Genomic DNA, 19,128 nt, shown 5'->3' with positions numbered 1-19,128 from the left:
TATACAGTTGTACGCAGACATTGTAAATTAATTTCTCTACTTTTTCCTCCAAAGATTCTGGACTGTTTTGTAATCTGTTTTCCTTGGTTCTGTATTTGAGCTTCATGTGTTTACCTACAGTTCACTTACTTTGCTCCAAATCAGTTCTTGAGTTTGTTGACTTGTGATATTTTCTGGTGATTTCTTTTCACACAGAATACAAAACAAATGTGCTAGCCTAGCGCTACCTGGAGAAACGGCTCGTGGTTTTATACCAAAGACAAAAGAGAAATCCTACAACCACTAAAATCTGACATTACTCCATTTTTGTTTACATTTTGTAAAGAAAACAGTTCTGGTCAGTGTCTTCTTCAGAGGTTTTTGTGTTGTTTTCTTGGTACAGCGCCACCACAGGCAAGGAGGGGAACAGCTTTCTTAATTAGTTTGATTCATTAGGCACAGTGTAATGTGAAAGTGAAGCACATCAGAGGAGCAACAAATGTTGCAACTTTGGTCTCGAATCAAATCAAATGTACCAAACTACCAGGTGTGAAAACACCATTAGTGATTATATTTTGAGTTATATAACTATTAGATACTATTTGATATTAATTAGATTTATCAGTGCAAATTTGAATTGATCAGTGATTTTATCATCTACCTCAGCAAAGGTCTAAAAATCAACCTTTGTCCTCTTCTGCAGGTTTGACTGACAGACCGACCCACCGGGTCATGTCTGCATGTTTGTTACCAACTCAGTGACTTTCTTACTATATTTAATGACAATACAGACAAAAAGAAAATGGTATGAGCCAAAATCGGGATCGGCTTTTTAAGGATCAGCACTGCAATCGGTGCAACCCAAATATTAATTACCATTTAATTTTCTGAATTGTTGACTTTACCTCCATAAAGAAACTAAAAACAAAGCCTTCAAAAATATTAATAAAGGTAATTTTGAAGGTTTACAGAAAGGTCTTGCTTTTAAGACAAAATAAAGAAGTGAGGGATGATTCAAGACTTTTGCACACTACTCTAACTTTTGTTTAGCCTTTCCTTTGAGCTGAGATTTAATGCTCTGGTGCCCTGACGGCCAACGGGGAGTATTAGCTAAAAATGCCTACCTTATTCCTGCGAAAGTGATATATGAGCACCATGCTGATGAAGACGATCAGCATGCAGAGACACTGGAAGGAGAGCACCGCCAAGCGAAGGGCGCCGTCCTCCAGCGCCACGCAGGGAGAGTCATCTTTACAGAAAGCACAGCCTTGCTGGCAAGGCAGGCAGTCGCTGGGGGAGCCTTCATCTTCACCCAGACCACCAAATCCAGCTTTCCCCGTTCTCCCAGGCTCTGCCGGAGGACAACGACACGGTCAAACTTTGCACACATCAACGAGTAGTGAAGGCAAAAAGTAACAAGAAATAATTTGCCCACATATTGATTTTTTGTCCATGAACTAGAATATTTGCTGCTGGAAAAAAGATATGTTTGGAAGGGAGCAGTTAGGTTAAGTTGCCTTGGGGAAATCTGACTAAAGTTGGAGTAAAATGGTAAAAGTAGGAAACTTCCTAAAACTTTAAAGTTGAAGTTTATACCATATATTTTGTAATACTGCAGTATTAGAGCAAGTGCAAGGAAACGGCAAGGGAAGATGGTGAACAAATTCAGAACCTTTTCCTCAAACAGCTTTATGTCTCAACCACACTATTACTGAGATTATTTTAATCTGAAAAGCTGCACCAAACAGTGACATCCTTCCATTTCTATCCCATCACTGCAAAAACATAGAATCTTACCAAGTATCTTTGGTCTTGTTTCTAAAATATCCAAGTAGACTTGAAATAAGGCAAAACTAACTCATCGGCAAAAAATATGAGCTTGTTTAAGTCAATAATTCCTCAATATTGATAAAAATTGACTAGTTTTATTAGCAGATTATTTCATTTAAAACATGGGGAAAATGTCTTATAAGAGGTGAAATAATCTGCCAATGTAACAAGCACTTTTTCATCAATATTAAAGAATTATTGACTCCTGTTTCTCGCTGAAAGGTTGCTTGTGAGTTAGTTTTGTCTTATTTCAAGTGAACTAAGACATTTGCAATAGAAAATGGACCTACAATGCTTGGTAAAATGTTGTGTTTTAACAGTGAATGAATCGTGGTTGACTCGGGCCAATCACCAGTGGACTGGTTGCCAGTTAGTCGCAGGGTTAAATAATTTTGACATCTGAATTTCAGAAGTTGAAAAATGTGTGACTTTTGAAACTCAGAAAATTTCCAAAAATCAAAAAAGTTTTAACATGTACTAACTGATTCTCAGCCTTCAGAAATCATGACTGAAAGATTTTAGACAGCTGCTTTTCCAATGTCCTTTGGCAGCTAGCTGTGCTGCAGTACTCAGAAAAGCATAAACAAATAAGGAACAACATAACTCAATTTCAGTTATTTTCTATGCTTTCCTCTCCTTTCCACTCAGCTAAGGATTTAACATTCTCTTTAAAAAGTCATCTAAAAGTTTTATAATGTTTTCTCATAAAGTTTGACTTAACTTGTGTCAAGGCAGGAGAAACCGATCAATATGTGTGAACATGGACAGTCAACATCCACTTGTGCTGAGCTCATGTAAAAACAGCTACTTTGTATTAAAAAAAGTTAACTTTGTAAGCACTAGGTCACTGTAAAACAGAAAAATAACAGCTTAATGTTATTTAATAATAATAAAAAAGAAACAATTACGCAGGAAGTGATCAAATTGCTTATTTAAAACAGAAAAGCACAAATTCACCCTACTTTGCTAAAATAAAGAACATGTCACACATACAATAATTATTTCTATGTAGGCATATTATAGTTTTGTTGTCTGAAGTGCTAAGGCCTTCCATAACTACCTCCTCTCTAAGCTAGGTAACATTTAGTGACTTGTATGGAGCCGTAACATATGTTGTTTTATTAACTTTGGGCTTAAAAAAGTGAAGCATTACATGTTTTCAGGCACATGGTGCCATTTTATAGCACAATCAACTTTTCAAGTCAACCTCAACCGAAACTATCAGCGAGACTGAATACATAGTTAAATAAATGGATTTAAAAAAAGTTATAAAAATAACAAACTTGGGCAGAACAAATGCTTTGATTACAACAGCAAACACTCAGGAAAACAAAACAAACTGTACAAAAATAAACAGGGGTATAAAGAGAACTGTTTATTGGTTTGTATAGAAGCCCCTTGAGAAATTGTCAGGAAATGCGGGTGGTGAGAGTGGTGAGGCAGATGCAGCGGACCCAGGTATGATGAATATGGTGTTTTAATTACGGAAAGCCAGTCAAAACAACGAACAGCAGGCACAAGGAAACACTGACGACGAACTGACTAGACATAGACGAGGACCCGACGACGAACAAGGAACACAGGTGGAGTTAAATACACGGGAGGGTAATCACAGAGACGAGACACACCTGGGAACAATCAAGGGGAGGACAGGACAACGAAGAGACTTAACGACACAGAAAACTCTAAATAAACAAGGAAAAACACAGATCATGACAGTACCCCCCCCTCAAGGGCGGCTACCAGACGCCCAAGAAAAAAAAAAAACAACCAAAAAACCCAGCAAGGGTGGGTGGAGGGGTGCCGGACGGCGGGCCAGAGTCCAAACCAACAAAAAAAAAAAAAACAACCCACCATCGTGGGCGGAAAAACAAGAAGGGCCAAGAGTCCAAAAACAACAAAAAACTACCCACAGGGTGGGCGGAGGCAAAGGAGGCGGGAACCACGGAGGTGGTCCGGCGGTCGTCCGCGGCGGCGGGAACCACGGAGGCGGTCCGGCGGCCGTCCGCAGCGCTGGAGGCGGGAACCACGGAGGCGGTCCGGCGGCCGTCCGCGGCGCTGGAGGCGGGAACCACGGAGGCGGTCCGGCGGCCGTCCGCGGCGCTGGAGGCGGGAACCACGGAGGCGGTCCGGCGGCCGTCCGCGGCGCTGGAGGCGGGAACCACGGAGGCGGTCCGGCGGCCGTCCGCGGCGCTGGAGGCGGGAACCACGGAGGCGGTCCGGCGGCCGTCCGCGGGGCTGGAGGCGGGAACCACGGAGGCGGTCCGGCGGCCGTCCGCGGCGCTGGAGGCGGGAACCACGGAGGCGGTCCGGCGGCCGTCCGCGGCGCTGGAGGCGGAAACCACGGAGGCGGTCCGGCGGCCGTCCGCGGCGCTGGAGGCGGGAACCACGGAGGCGGTCCGGCGGCCGTCCGCGGGGCTGGAGGCGGGAACCACGGAGGCGGTCCGGCGGCCGTCCGCGGCGCTGAAGGCGGGAACCACAGAGGCGGGACCCCAGGAGGCGGTCCAGCGGCTGTCCGCGGCCCGGGAGGTGGCGATGATGAGCCCCCCGAGGCAGGGTCTCTGGTGGAGCACAGGGGGTCTCGGTGGGAACGCCGGGGGTCTGAGTCGGAACACTGGGAGTCTTGTGAGGAACGCAGGGGGTCTTGGTCCTCGGGGTCTCGGGAGTCAAGGTCTCGGGGGTCAGGGTCTCGGAGGGAACGCAGAGGGTCAGGGTCTCGGAGGGAACGCAGAGGGTCAGGGTCTCTGGAGGAACGCAGAGGGTCAGGGTCTCTGGAGGAACGCAGGAGGTCAGGGTCTCTGGAGGAACGCAGGAGGTCAGGGTCTCTGGAGGAACGCTGGAGGTCAGGGTCTCGGGTGGAACGCTGGAGGTCAGAGTCTCGGGTGGAACGCTGGAGGTCAGGGTCTCGGGTGGAACGCTGGAGGTCAGGGTCTCGGGTGGAACGCTGGAGGTCAGGGTCTCGGGTGGAACGCTGGGAGTCTGAGTCGGAACGCAGGGAGTCTCGGTAGGAACGCAGGGAGTCTCGGTCGGAACACTGGGAGTCGGGGTCCCGGAAGGAACGTAGAGGGTCTCGGTTGGAACACAGGGGGTCTCGGTCGGAACACAGGGGGTCTCGGGAGTCGGGGTCTCGGAGGGAACGCCGGCTGATTCGGCCTCGGGTGCGCCGGCTGGAACGCCGGCTGATTCGGCCTCGGGTGCGCCGGCTGGAACGCCGGCTGATTCGGCCTCGGGTGCGCCGGCTGATTCGGCCTCGGGTGCGCCGGCTGGAACGCCGGCTGATTCTGCCTCCGGTGCGCCGGCTGGAACGCCGGCTGATTCTGCCTCGGGTGCGCCGGCTGGAACGCCGGCTGATTCTGCCTCGGGTGCGCCGGCTGGAGGTGAGCCGGAGCGGAGCCTCGGTCCCGGCTGCGGGGGCGAACCGCAGCGAAGCCTCGGAAGCGGCTGCGGGGGCGAGCCGCAGCGAAGCCTCGGAAGCGGCTGCGAGCCGCAGCGAAGCCTCGGAACGGGCTCCGGGGGCGAGCCGCAGCGAAGCCTTGGAAACGGCTGCGGGGGCGAGCCGCAGCGAAGCCTCGGAAGCGGCTGCGAGCCGCAGCGAAGCCTCGGAACGGGCTCCGGGGGCGAGCCGCAGCGAAGCCTTGGAAACGGCTGCGGGGGCGAGCCGCAGCGAAGCCTTGGAACCGGCTGCGGGGGCGACAGCTCCGGAAGGCGACGAGGGGCCGGGTCCACCGGCGGCTCACGTCGCTGTCTCCGGGCTGACCGTGGAGGTGGCGGCTCCGGAGAGCGACGAGGGGCCGGGTCTGCCGGCGGCTCACGTCGCCGTCTCCGGGCTGACAGCGGAGGTGACGGATCCGGAAGGTGACGAGGGGCCGGGTTCACCGGCGGCTCACGTCGCTGTCTCCCCCGGCGTGAGTAACGGCGGGGGCCGAATCCGGAGGGCTTTGGGGTGGTGACTGGTGGGATCTGACATCTTCTAAATGCCAGGGTATAGTCTGAGTCCAGTCCCATCTCCTCCAGCAGCAGCGGAGATGGCAGGATCTCTACGTCCTTGTAGAGATCCCGCTGAGCCAACTCCAACTGCTGCTGGAACCATGCCTCCTGGTCGTGCTGGGCCATATGCTGCATTCTCACCGTTCGGTATGGTCGGGTCCTTCTGTCAGGAAATGCGGGTGGTGAGAGTGGTGAGGCAGATGCAGCGGACCCAGGTATGATGAATATGGTGTTTTAATTACGGAAAGCCAGTCAAAACAACGAACAGCAGGCACAAGGAAACACTGACGACGAACTGACTAGACATAGACGAGGACCCGACGACGAACAAGGAACACAGGTGGAGTTAAATACACGGGAGGGTAATCACAGAGACGAGACACACCTGGGAACAATCAAGGGGAGGACAGGACAACGAAGAGACTTAACGACACAGAAAACTCTAAATAAACAAGGAAAAACACAGATCATGACAGAAATGCCCATATGGCTGGATAGATAACAGATTTCAGACTTATGGAGCTTTGAAGGGGGCTTTACTGGAAGAAGCTATTGTCTTTGAGATTTGAAGGGATTTTGCCTTTAAAAAGAACTGTCCCATTTTGTTTTTCAAAGCCAATCACTTCAAAGGGACTACTCATCTCCATAGCAATGAGTCACACGTATTTTCATTGGTTTGGTGCTACTATGGTCAGAAGAAGCTTGGATACAATAACTTTATATACATAGAAGTGAGTAGAATGGCTTCTACTGCAAAAGGATGTTACAGATTATTTTTTTAATGGATTTCCAAGCCACACTTTGCTGTTACTGTTATCATTTCCAATCTATTGTAGTGGAAAAAGTTCAAGAAGACACCAAAAACTAGAGCAAAATTAAACATATTTCCAGGTGTGAAACAAGAACATTCAAGTTAACTATGAACTCAAACATATTTTGCAAAGACTAAGCAAACAATATGGTAAAAAAAAAAAAAAAAGGGAGAAGAGATGGAGTTTGAGTGGGATGAAGCAGGACAGAAAGATGACTAAAATGAAAGCTTGGTAGGGAAATTGAAAGAGGGCAGGTGGAGACCACTGGGGGTCTGTGTTTGCAAAAAGCCTCCTTTTTAATTAACTCGCAGCAGACAGAATAAACTGCAGGTAGAAACTATCATTAAAAAGATATTTCCCAACTCGAACTGGATTAGCCTCCCAAGGTGGCGAGGCTGCATCCATTTCCAGGCCGAGAAGATAAACGCTCATCATAAACTTTAATGAAGGGGAAAATGGACTTACTGTTCAATCTTCAGCCATATTTTTGGTTAAAAAAATACCTCACAGCCGCCTAAACTGCTTGCAAGGGAATGTCATAAACAGATAACTTATAGCATCTGTGTGTGAACCAGAAGGCATCAGCGACATCAGATTTATGCTAAAGGAACTACAGAAATTAGTTTTTATTGAGAAATAAATACTCAACACTTTGACGGGAAAAAAGTAGCGGTTTATAATCCGAAAAATACGGTTTATTAAATGGATAGATTAGCTTTGCTGTGAGAAATATGAATCTCTAATCATCTTTGGTTTGAATTCATGAGGAGATTTAATTAATTTTAATAGAATGCATTAAGAAAAACTCAACTATTAGCAACTGTTTGTAATGTTATTTAGTACGAGGCATAAACACTTAATTTTGGTTTAGTTTCTAGTGCAAATATCTTAATACACTTGAAATAACTGACTTATAAGTAACTTTTCAGCAAGAAATAGGAATTTGTTTTACATCAATAATTCCTTAATATTGAGAAAAAAGTACTAGTTCAAATGGCAGATTATTTAATTTATAACGAGAAATTTTTCCCAAGTTATAAATGAAGTAATCTGAGAATGGAACAATTACTTTTTTATCAAAATTAAGTAATAGTAACTTAAAACAATCTCTTATTATTTGCTGAAAAGTTACTTGTAACTTAGTTTTGTCTTATTTCATGCGTACTAAGATACCTGGGTAAAAGGTCTACTCAACTACTGAGTTACTGATGAAAACATCAAACATTTAATATATAAAAATTATATCATCAGATGGATCAAAATAGAAAGTTACGTGGAAATAATTCATTATGGAATTACAAGATAACAAAATAAACATTTTTCAATATAAAACATTCAATTTAACAAAAACTGCAGGTTAAAACCTGTTTTGGTATCCAGAAATTTTACTACAGTAAGAGTAGCAATCCTTCATCATAAAGCTACTCAAGTAAAAGTAAAACGTCAAACAAAGTTAAAATACTCCTATAATTTATTTTTACTCGTGTAAATATTATTAGTTACTGCCCAACTCTGTATTTAAGTATTGGCACACACATTGCACTACTGCAACTGTGCTGAATTACAAACATTTTATTGATATTATCTCACTCAGATAAACTCACCTAGAAGCTGCCATTCAAATCAAACACATGAACAATGCTAATACGCAGAAATCAACATAGATTTTTTATAACTTACTTGTGAAGCCATTGACTGCCACTCTGTTGGGGTGGTAGAATCCCTTTTTACACTGGCACTGGTATTTATCCAGGACAAACCCATGACCACGCAGCGGCAGACACTATCAACAGAAGAGCATATACACCATGCATCAACTATAACACAATTTTAAAAATAAATATAACACAATTAGGGAAGCGAGTTATTGATTAATCGGTGAATCTAATGTTGATTGAGCTCAACGATTAACTGATAAGCAGCCATTTTCTTGAGTGTACTGTTATATCAAGAGGGAAACCGTATATTTTCCATAATATGCTGAATTGAAATCATAAAATTCTAACATGATTTTTGTGTAAAATATATCTACACATCAATATTTTTTATTGCCATCTCCTCTGCTTCTCTGTCACATCACCTTCGTAGCAAATCAGTAATTTCTGGTTCAGAAGTTGACGTTGCTTCACACTACTTTAAAATTACTCAAATTTTAAAGTAAAACTTTAGCAGCTTACCGGGTGCTTATATTACAAAATAGAACCGCATAAAGTGCACTTTCAATCCCACAACGGACTCTGTTTGGACCGAAAATTTAACTTCACCTCATAAACAGATCCCTCTGTTATTTCTTTCTTTTCTTTTTGCTTTTATTGTTCTTTTTGCTGTAATATACCCTTCTTTATATATATTTGAATATATTTTTGACACTTTTTGTTATGAAAATCTAACTGAAAAGTACACATCATTTTATTTTACCAATGTATATATATTTATTTAACTTTTGTCTTTCTAGACTTTAACATCAACACCTTCAATGTAATTATTCTTTATTTGTTTTTATTATTAGAATATTTTAATATTTGTCTTTGAGTTAACATCTGTATGTATGTTCATGTTATTTGTTTGAAATAAAGTAAATAAATAAAATAAAGACTGTTTTTACCGTTTCTCTTTCCCGTTTTGGTTCGGCCGCCATCTTTGTTTCTGTATCAACGCCTGGATGACCAGCGCCGCCCTCTGCTGGGTGGCGGCTAAACTACAACCCTAAACGGACGTGATTAGTTAATCGATTGAATTTTAATTTAATAAAACATTATTGAAGACTTTATCATTTTACACTTTTCAAATTTTTTAGTATTAAATTAGTAAAAATATTCTTCATTCAATTAAGAACAAACTGAAGAAAAATTTTCAGTTTTGGAGAAGTTCAGACTTTTGTTTAATTACAATAAATATGACTTTTCTGCGGTGTCTAGCATGTGCATGAATGGGTCTCTAAATTTCTGATTAGCCTTTTTTACAAATGATTTTAGAGATAAAGGAGTAATAATGTAATATAATCTCTAAGAAACAATGCAGGAATCAAAATAGCTTAAGTACTTCCATGGACACTTGACGCACCGCGAACTGTTTGTGACCTGACTGAGAGAGACTCTCCAGAGGGGTGTAAACGCAGCAGTGGACCAAACTCTGGAGGTCTGCTGCTATTTCTGACAGTTTGTCAAGCTCCTTGGTGGTTTCAGAAAACCTTTTTCATTCTGCTGAGCTCTCTGACCGGGCCTTGAGAGGCCCAAAGTAATTATCAGGTCGGTATTTAATGAACAAGTTCTATAAATGAACTCCACTGAAGTTCTTCATGAGGCTTAAACTGTTAACAATACCGTCATTTGATGTTAACAGTATTTTTTCCACATAATCTTCACTTATCCCTGATTTCTTTAGCTGGTTGGATGGTTGGTTGGCTCAGTTCTTATTCTAACCATTAATATCAACAATCAGTTTTTCTGATTCTCTTATTTCTCTATCAAAGGACCAGGCTAATGTCTGTGTCTGTTCAGACTTTAACTGGACCATTTCAAGTAAATTATTTAGAAAGTATCCTGGGTTTCCCTCCAAACTCCACATCCAGGCAGAAAGAGAGCGCTGTTTCTCTAATCTGATGAAGCTTCGGATTAGATTTTATTTTTTTAGTTTGTTGATGTAAACTGGAAGAAATTATCCACCAGTGACACCAAGTTTCAATCTCTGAAATCAAACCAAGTGGATTTACGGAGTGGCCTAATGAAGTGCCATGTGGGTATCAGAGCTAAAGGATGTGCCTGTAAAGTATTTGAAGTCTTTCCTTCTCATTGAGTCTGCAGCGCTGCAGATGCCTTCATTAAAATCCTCCAGGTTGAAGCTGCGGTGCAACATCAGTCAGGAACCTGGTTTTATCTCTGATTGCCCTGCGGCCGTCTCCTCGGGACAGCTGGTGCTCGCCGCAGCAGCCGGCTGCCATTGTTAATATGCCCACCTCATGGAGACACGGGAGGAAATGACCAGAGACAGGTGTATTTGTGTGTGTGTTTGCATATTTTCAGTGTATGTGACAGGAGAGCCAGGAATAGCTCCGGCCATTCGTCCCAGTCCAGAGGCAGATGAAAGGTTGTGGAGTTTGGCGAACGCCGAAGCAGCCCGCCGCCCGGCCACCTGCCATCAGTCACGTGTGATCTCAGCCGTGAACCAGAGATATTTCAACAGGTCATCAAATACACTGCAAAAACACAACATATTACCAAGTATCTTTTATCTAGCTTCTAGTGAAAATACCTTAGGACACTTAAAATAACACAAACTAACTTAAAAGTAACTAAGAAATATGAGGTTGTTTTAAGTAAATAATTCCTTAATATTGATGAAAAAGTTATTGTTCTATTGTCAGATAAATTAACTTATAGGAAAATGCCTTGTTAGAAGTGAATCTGTCTATGGAACTACTACTTTTTCATCAATATTAAGAAATTATTTACTTAAAATGAGTCTCTATATCTTCATGAAAAGTTACTTGTAAGTTAGTTTGTCTTATCTTAAGATATTTGCAATAGAAACTAGACCAAAATTAATTTAGTATGGATGCAGTGCTTGTCTGTTGTAAACAATAATATTCTTTAACAGTTGCTCATATTTGAAGTTGTATTAATGCCAGTATTTCTTTCCTAATTTTAAGAAATTATTTACTCTAAACAAGCTCCCATATTTTGTTGAAATGTTTCTTATAAATTAGTTTTGTCTTATTTCAAGTTTACTCAGACATTTTCTCTAGAAACTAGATAAAAATACTTTGTAAGATTTTGTGTTCTTGCAGTGTAAATTGTGATGAAAACGACTTGTTTTCTGTTTTTATGTAGACATGATTTTACATTTTTGCCTGTCACAAATTAAGCTAAACAGCTAAAGGAGCATCTTTTCTCTTCCAGCTTCAACTTAGAGTAAAGTGGCATCACACTTTGTGTAGCTGCCACCAAGGCAACTCTAATATATTCAATTAATCACTTTAGTGTTCAGTTAAAAATGGCAATAAATACATTTTAGTATTTGATATGAGATGTTTAGTAATAAACAAGCAGTTATATAGAGTACACCAAAACTATGCTCAAGTAAGAGTAGCAGTATTTCAACACATTTTTACTCAAGTTAAAATAAAAAGTAGTCGTCCCAATAAATTACTCAAGGTAGAGTAAAAAAAAGTATTTTGGTAAAAAGTGTAACTGATCAAATTATTAATCAATTAATATTTAAAAATTACATAATAAGATGGAACAAAATATAAAATTAAGTGGAAATTTTATTGTTTTTTTCAGCAAATGGGCTTTTTATTTGAGTCTGTATATGCCAGTTAATGATTAATTGATAGAAAATTAGTTGAGAATTTAGTTATTGATAGACAAATAGAATTTTTATAAATATTACATTGTGCTAAAATTATTTTACTTCCATTTTAATCTTCATAAATTTACGTAGTAACATTTGCATATGATAATGATAATTTATTTCAGACAGACATATCACCAACAAACATATATATTTCATATATACTTTATGAAGATCATAAAACGTAAAAAAATACTTTCAGCACAATGTAATATTTGTAAAAATTAACAGATACATAAATAGTCTTGAAACTATTCACCATATTAAAATAAAGCCCATGCTGGGCTGTGTGTGCAGGAATGATGCTCCTCTACATTAGCAGGAGTTAATCGTGTTGCTGTTTTCACAACAAGCCAAAGGCAAAAATGCACCAAATCACTGAGAAATAATGAGGTGTGCAGTAAACGGCTACAGGATCTTCAGGTGCTGTTTCTGATAAGACGACTACTCCGTCAGCTGCTGACGGCTTTTTTAATGATAAAAACAAATCAGTGTCTGTTACAGAGCTGACATCTTCATTACCTGCAGAGATAAGCGAATACGACCCATCTCATTAACTCTGTGTGACAGTCACGTGTCTGAGAAACACCCACAGATTGTTGTAGGTGGTGTGGTTGCACCCCGGGCTCCCCCTGCGGCTCTGCTCTTAGCGGTTAGCATCCCAGCTGTGACAGCTGTCAATCAGGCACACTGTGACAAGCTAATTGCCATCGGGACGCCTGCATGGCCACCGGTGAGGACCTTTTTACGGACGCGCACCACGCTGTCAGACCAGCAAGCAAGAGCTCTCACAACAGAAACATACAAAACACTCAAAGCCCCACATTGGCATGATGCTTAATAACTTTGATCATAAGCCTGTCACCATCTCAAATCACAAAAATCTGTGATTTTTAATCAATTAGAAAAAAAAAAATCAACTTAAACTTGATTTAAATTGCAAAAAAGTGTTGATAATAAATGGAGATCATCTAATTCTGACTTTCACAGTCATAATCATGAGATTCAAAGTCTTAATAATGAGATACCTTCTTATAGAAAAGGTGGGAATTTCTACCTCATAATTTACTTTGGCAGACAAAAGTATGACTTTGAAGCTCAAACGTACAACATTTAAGATCAAATTTATGACTCATAAGCCTAACATTTTGACTTAAGATAAAAATTATTACCTTCAAGCTCAAAATTATGACTTTCAAAGTTAAAATTACAACTTTTAAGCTCAAAATTAAAACTTTTAAACTGAAAATTATGACTTTGAAAGTCAAAATTACAACTTTTAACCTCAAAATTACAACTTTTAGGCTCAAAATTATAACTTAAACTCAAAATTATGACCTATAAGCATAACATTTTGACTTAATGCTCAAAATTATAACTTTAAAAGTTAAAATTATGACTCTTAAGTTCATAATTATGACTTAAGATCAAACTTACAACTTTTAAGCTCATAATTATGACTTTAAAAGTTGTCGCTGGGCTTTTCTCTTTTATGGCAGAGATAGGCTTCCATACTCTTCAGCTGAAGTGCTTTAGAAATACTTTGACCTGAGTTGAAGCGACATTATGCATGATGGTGTTTTAAGCTCAGCATGCACACTGGAAATCTTATCAAGCTTCTGCAGACGTGAGTAAACATCACGACGTCACATAACATTAAAAGCTCCTGGGAGAAAGATGGCCGCATTCAGCGCGGCACCAGCTGAGCTGCAACTCTGCAGCGCAAAGTCACCTGCAAATCATAAAATGAGAACGATTTTTACTCTCAGCTCCTCTGGATCTTGTTTCTATCAATCAAAACAATAATTTAAAAAAAATGCTGCTTCTAGTTTAATACATCTTAATTTTTAAAAAGACGTAAAATGCTGAAGGTTTACATTTGAAAAACACTAATAGAGAAATATTTCCTGTTTTTTTAAAAGGTTTTATTGGCACTAGTGGCTGTTACAGAACAGAGGAAAATACACTTTGTTTTGCATCATGCTATATTTTTTGTTTTATTTGTTGGGCCACTTTGATATTTTTAATAGAGGAATGTATTAAAATATTCACTGCTTTTAAATATTGAGGGCTAGAGACAATAATATCAAAAACACTGTAAAATTTTAACAGCTTGACTCAAACTTTACTTTTATTTATTCAAAGTAAAAAGAACTGAGTCATTATAAATACACATCAATTCATAAAAAAATGTATATCTGATACTTTTGCTGAGTTGAAAGAACTGTTTAAAAAAACACTAATAATGATTAGATTTTTTTAAAACACTAATAATGTTTAAAAAGCATTATTAATGTTTATTAAACATTATTAATGTCTAAAAAGCATTATTAAACATTAATAATGTTTACATATGAAACATTATTAATGTTTATAAACATTAATAATGTTAATAAACATTCATTAACATTAATATATTATTGATAATAATGTTCAAAAACATTAGTAATGTTTTTAAAGCATTATTCAAAAAATGTTTTTTAAACAATGTTTTAAACATTAATGTTTTAAAAACACTAATAATGTTTATTAAACCTTAAAAACAATGTTTTAAAACATTTTAAAAATATATTTTTTTAACATTATTTAACAATGTTTAAACATTTACTAAGTAATGTTTAAAAGAAAAAGTTTTTAAACGTTATTACTGTTTAAAAATAATTTAGTGTTTTTTAAAAACTGGAAATTACTAATTTGACACATTTTTATTAAGGTTTTTTAAATGTTAAATCATTAATGTATCAATGTCATATAATTTTAGGCTTTAAAATAATAATTTAATTTAATAATTTAATGCCACTTACATTAAAATATCACTTTAATTATTCATCTTACGTCTGAACCTCCAGCACTTCAATGTCCACATGTATCAAACATGGCTCTCCTCCTTCGCCTTCAGATGAAATAAATCAGGGGAATTAAATTAAAAAGCAACTCAAAGTGTAGCACTAATTGCTGCTGAGGCCAGGGATCGTCTACCTGACCAGGAAACCAGAAACTTGCTTATAATTCTGCCTGCTAATTAGAACCTTCTGAATCCTCTTCCTCTCTCTTTGAAACAAGCCCACGCTCTTCCGGTCCAGCACAGCGCCTAATCAAGCTCTAATAGGACTCGGCAGATATTTGCAATGACCCTACAGAGTGCAACGTGAAGCCTGCGGAAAGCCCATCATCAAGTAATTACAGACTGAACTATAGAATACGTGAACAGGAAGGTAGAAGGAGGGAAAAGAGCGATCCTGTAGTCCTGTATCTACAGTAACGCTACCAGGTAGGCTGCAAATTACCAAGTCAGCACAAGATGTTCGCCCACGCATGAGGGAAATGGAGAGTCTGTTAGCATGAAAATACAATCTCATCAAAGAAAAACATCAAACTTTCATTTGATTTGTTGCATAACAATAAGCAAAAATATTACTTTTAGGGTTAAAAGTATTAGTGCAAAACCCACTTTTGTCCCCTCAACTTCAAAAATATTTATATAAAACCCCAAAACACCAGATAAAGTTGCTTCTGCATCATAAGAAATGAAATGTTGACCAACATCTGTTATAAAGAGTAAAATATTCCTTTCTCTTCTTCCTGCTCATGTTTCCAGATTTGATGTGCAGCTAATTTGCTTTAATATTTGCCATTTTGTAGTATATAGGGGTTTTATGATGTTTGAGAAAACTCGAGACTCAGCTGCTGCAGGCAAGAAGCAGAAATAGATGGAGACTAATTACCATATCCATAAATGTGTGCACACTAAATGAGGTATAGAGTGAAATCTGTGCCAACTTATAGAGAAGGCATGGAAGACATCTTAGTGTGTCATTTTATTGAGCTTTTAGAGAGTTTTATTAGAAGGGAATTTAATCTTTACAGGAAATATTTCTTCCTCTTTTTTTGTCCTCCACTTGTCCATTTATCTCATTTTATCTAGAACAATGCAAAAAAATGGACTGGATAGAAAATAATAGAATAAGCAGCCAAAGTGTACGTACTGAGCTTTGACTGTAAATGGTGCTATGGGTATGGTGCCAACAATTGCATCATAGCTAAAACTGCACATCTAATTTTTAATTTAGATTCCTATTTAGTAATGACATTTTAAATCACTTTTCTTCAGCTTCACAGTTGTGAACTACTCTGTGTTGCATAAAATCCCAGTGAAAAACATCTGTAGTTTGACAGTGTGAATACTTTTGTGAGGCTTTGTTCCTTTTCTAATTAGAAACTGAGCTACCGCTATATTTAGGTGCAGCAGTGTTTTTGTGTGAGCTGATAGAGAGTAAATGAGACAGAGAGGGCAAACAGAGAGCATTTTGACGTCAAAACGTTTGCTTCAGGCTGGGATTAGACCACATTTCCATTTTTTTTATTCTGAAGGCTGAACAGGATTCCAAGCTTGTGCACCTCAGATGTACAAACACACACACGCAGAAAGCTCTGAGACATTTCAGAGGGCTGGATGAACACAGCCAGCAGCCATCCAGGCCTTTAAAATAGGTCAACTATCAGAAGTTACCCCGAACAGAGAGGCACGGACAGCTGCGCTTCGCTTTGGGCGCCGTCGAAAGAGCAAAGCCCAGACACCGGCGAGATAAGCTCTCCGGCCAAGAAGGGGCTTAACGCCGCCATCAGGCACAGCTCCTGATGCACACAACACACTCCATGGGATATCGCTTTCATAATGACATTCACAGCTTAAGGAAGTGTCACAGTTTCCCACTAAAGTACCTGAGAGTTCCTTTAAATATACACTTAGACACAAAACAGTGTCAGAGGAGCTGAAAATATTCTCAAAGCGCTCATTAGCACAAAGTTCCTACATAGTTAAACGGGAATAGGAGCACATGGCAATTAACTTCTAGTATTTTCAAAGAGTAGTTAAGAAGAAGGATCTCAAAAGTGTTCAAAAAGACAGAGCCTGGGTGATTATTTCTCCACTGAGATGTTTAAGATGATGCATTTTCCTTTTGATTCACCGCAAATGATTTAGCTGAATTATAACTGAAAGCCCCTGAGCTGCGATAACACATGAGAAGAAAATCACGGTTCAAAAGACCTTAAAATGACCTGTTATGCTTCCTTAAACAGGTTGGGATAGGGCTGTGGGTTTTACAAAACATGTTCAACACATATTTTGCACAAAATTAATCTTAGATAATTAAATTTCTGTCTGATAGTTATGTGTATTTTGAGCTCCTTTCAGAATGAGCTGTTTAGGGCGTCTTCACTTTAAATCCAAATAAGCTGCTGCTGGCCACGCCCACCAACTCAACGTTTACCACGACATGTTAAAATGGTTGCACACAGATGAGCAATTATACAACTGTTCATCTTTGAAAAGCAGAAGTGGAGAGTCCTGCGCAACCAACAAGAATGCAGCAAGTAGTTTCTGGATGGCAAGTAAACAACAAAACAGTTGGCTTTTCCAGCAGCTATTTTAAAGAACATACAGAGGTAAAACCAGCTGACTAAACATGCTGGAGCTACACCTGAGTTGCTAGGTAACAGCAAAATGTTTTTGAAACGGCTCATTTTCCAGACACCAAAAAACATTAACTTATTGCCAAAAAGAACAGCTGAGAGTTTTTGTTTTCCAGTAGCCATTGTACAGCGCATGCATAGATAAAACCAGCTGACCAAATATGGTGGAGCTCAGCTTGGGTTGCTAGGTAACGGACTGGGCTTTGCTAGGGTTGCTACGTGAAAGATAGTGTCTGCTGATTTGTGACGTTATATCCATAGATTTTTGAAACGGGTCATTTTCCAGACACCAAAATAAAAAATAAAAGCAACATTTTTCAGTTGCTATACATATGCTACATCAAATATGAAATAAAAGAAATTTGATACATTTTTGAAATTGGGTCTCTGTCTCTTTAAAAACTCCAGCTCTTTCTTAAACTCCGCCTTCAGGAAGTCATCAAAACATGGCTTCTCTGGTTGTAATTAGCAACCAGGCGGTTGCTAATTGCTGCTGGCTAGTCTGAAGGAGATGAGTGGGGGAGTCAAATGGGAATGTCACTCTGTATGGGGAAGCTTGGAGACCTGGAAGCTGCAGCTCCGAGGAGAAGTTGCGTCTCAAAGGCGGGGGCTATGTCCACTCAGGCGTTTTGCACAGCTGGATGGTTGCTATGGAGATTAAAGGATTTCTCAAACATGCATGAAAGAAAAAAACAACACTGCAGGTATGTTTTTGATGACATGATGTAAAGCTGGAAAAAAGGCCATTAATACTGCCAAGTTTTTAGAAGCAGTAGAGATCCAAATGGAAGTACAAAACCCTGCAAAATGTGAATTTAAAAGGAGCTCAAAACAGTCAGAATGAGCAGACTAAAATCTCATGTAAAATGTAATGAACACGTTTTGCACAGCCCACAGATAATCTGTTCAAGGAATAATAATAAGTCACCTTTAACACTTTTTCCATCTATATAAACCTGTAAAATCAGACAAACAGTAAGAGGAAGGGCTTTTTTTTAACTAAACAGACTCCTAAACATTTTTTGTACAGCTGTAAAACCAAAAAATGTTTTCACAAGTCCAACGTGTTTAGAAAAACATAGCGTATTTGTTCAGGACTTGAATTAAAGGGCCAGTCTGTTTGTGCACTCCTCTGTTTCCTTTATATCAAAGACTATTATCAACTCTGACACATAATTATAGCTCTGCTTAGATCACAGCTGAGAATTAGCAATTACTTTATTTAATGTCCTGAATGTGCTCTTAACAGAAAACATTGCAGGAATTTCTTTTCACCCAAACTGCAGAGATGAGATCAGCGGGTTAAAAAGGCCACAGCTTGTTGTTACTCTCCACTTGACATGGGTCCCTTGAGGGGAGCCCTGCCCCACAACCACGCTGCGTTTCCAACAGCAGGGGAATTCCCGAGACGCCAAAACGAGCGCTATTTTTACTCTACAAAACATGATCCGGCCTGGAGATGAAGCGCTGAGTAATTTTTTTCTTTCTGTTTCTGAATGAAAGCAGAGGGAACGCCCGGGACAGGAAAAACTCTGAGAGAAACAAGTGTATGAATGTTCCTCGTTGCTGCACAACTAACACGTGTCACATCCACACAGGGGACAGTGGAGAGAAAAACAAACATTAGTGAGGAGTGGCTAGAGATTATATATACATGTACATCAACCGAAGAACTTTAATTTATCCTAAAGGG

At 40.0% G+C, this 19,128-nt stretch overlaps 1 protein-coding gene across 2 annotated transcripts in view; it reads right to left on the bottom strand.

Moving 5' to 3' along the window:
* The window catches only part of gpr158a (G protein-coupled receptor 158a), a 68,342-nt gene that overhangs the window by 28,192 nt on the left and 21,022 nt on the right, over positions 1-19,128 (bottom strand). For both annotated transcript variants that reach the window (XM_028005795.1, XM_028005796.1), the window contains exons 3-4: positions 8,289-8,391; positions 1,104-1,330 (exon numbers count right to left, since the gene is read on the bottom strand). In XM_028005795.1, the coding sequence (XP_027861596.1) occupies positions 1,104-1,330; positions 8,289-8,391 (330 nt within the window). The remainder of the gene's footprint in view (positions 1-1,103; positions 1,331-8,288; positions 8,392-19,128) is intronic.

The sequence above is a fragment of the Xiphophorus couchianus genome, chromosome 21, assembly GCF_001444195.1.
Source record: "Xiphophorus couchianus chromosome 21, X_couchianus-1.0, whole genome shotgun sequence".
Lineage (NCBI taxonomy): Eukaryota > Metazoa > Chordata > Actinopteri > Cyprinodontiformes > Poeciliidae > Xiphophorus > Xiphophorus couchianus.
Note: the sequence above shows the minus strand (reverse complement) of the source record. Positions and strands in the feature narration are given on the sequence as shown.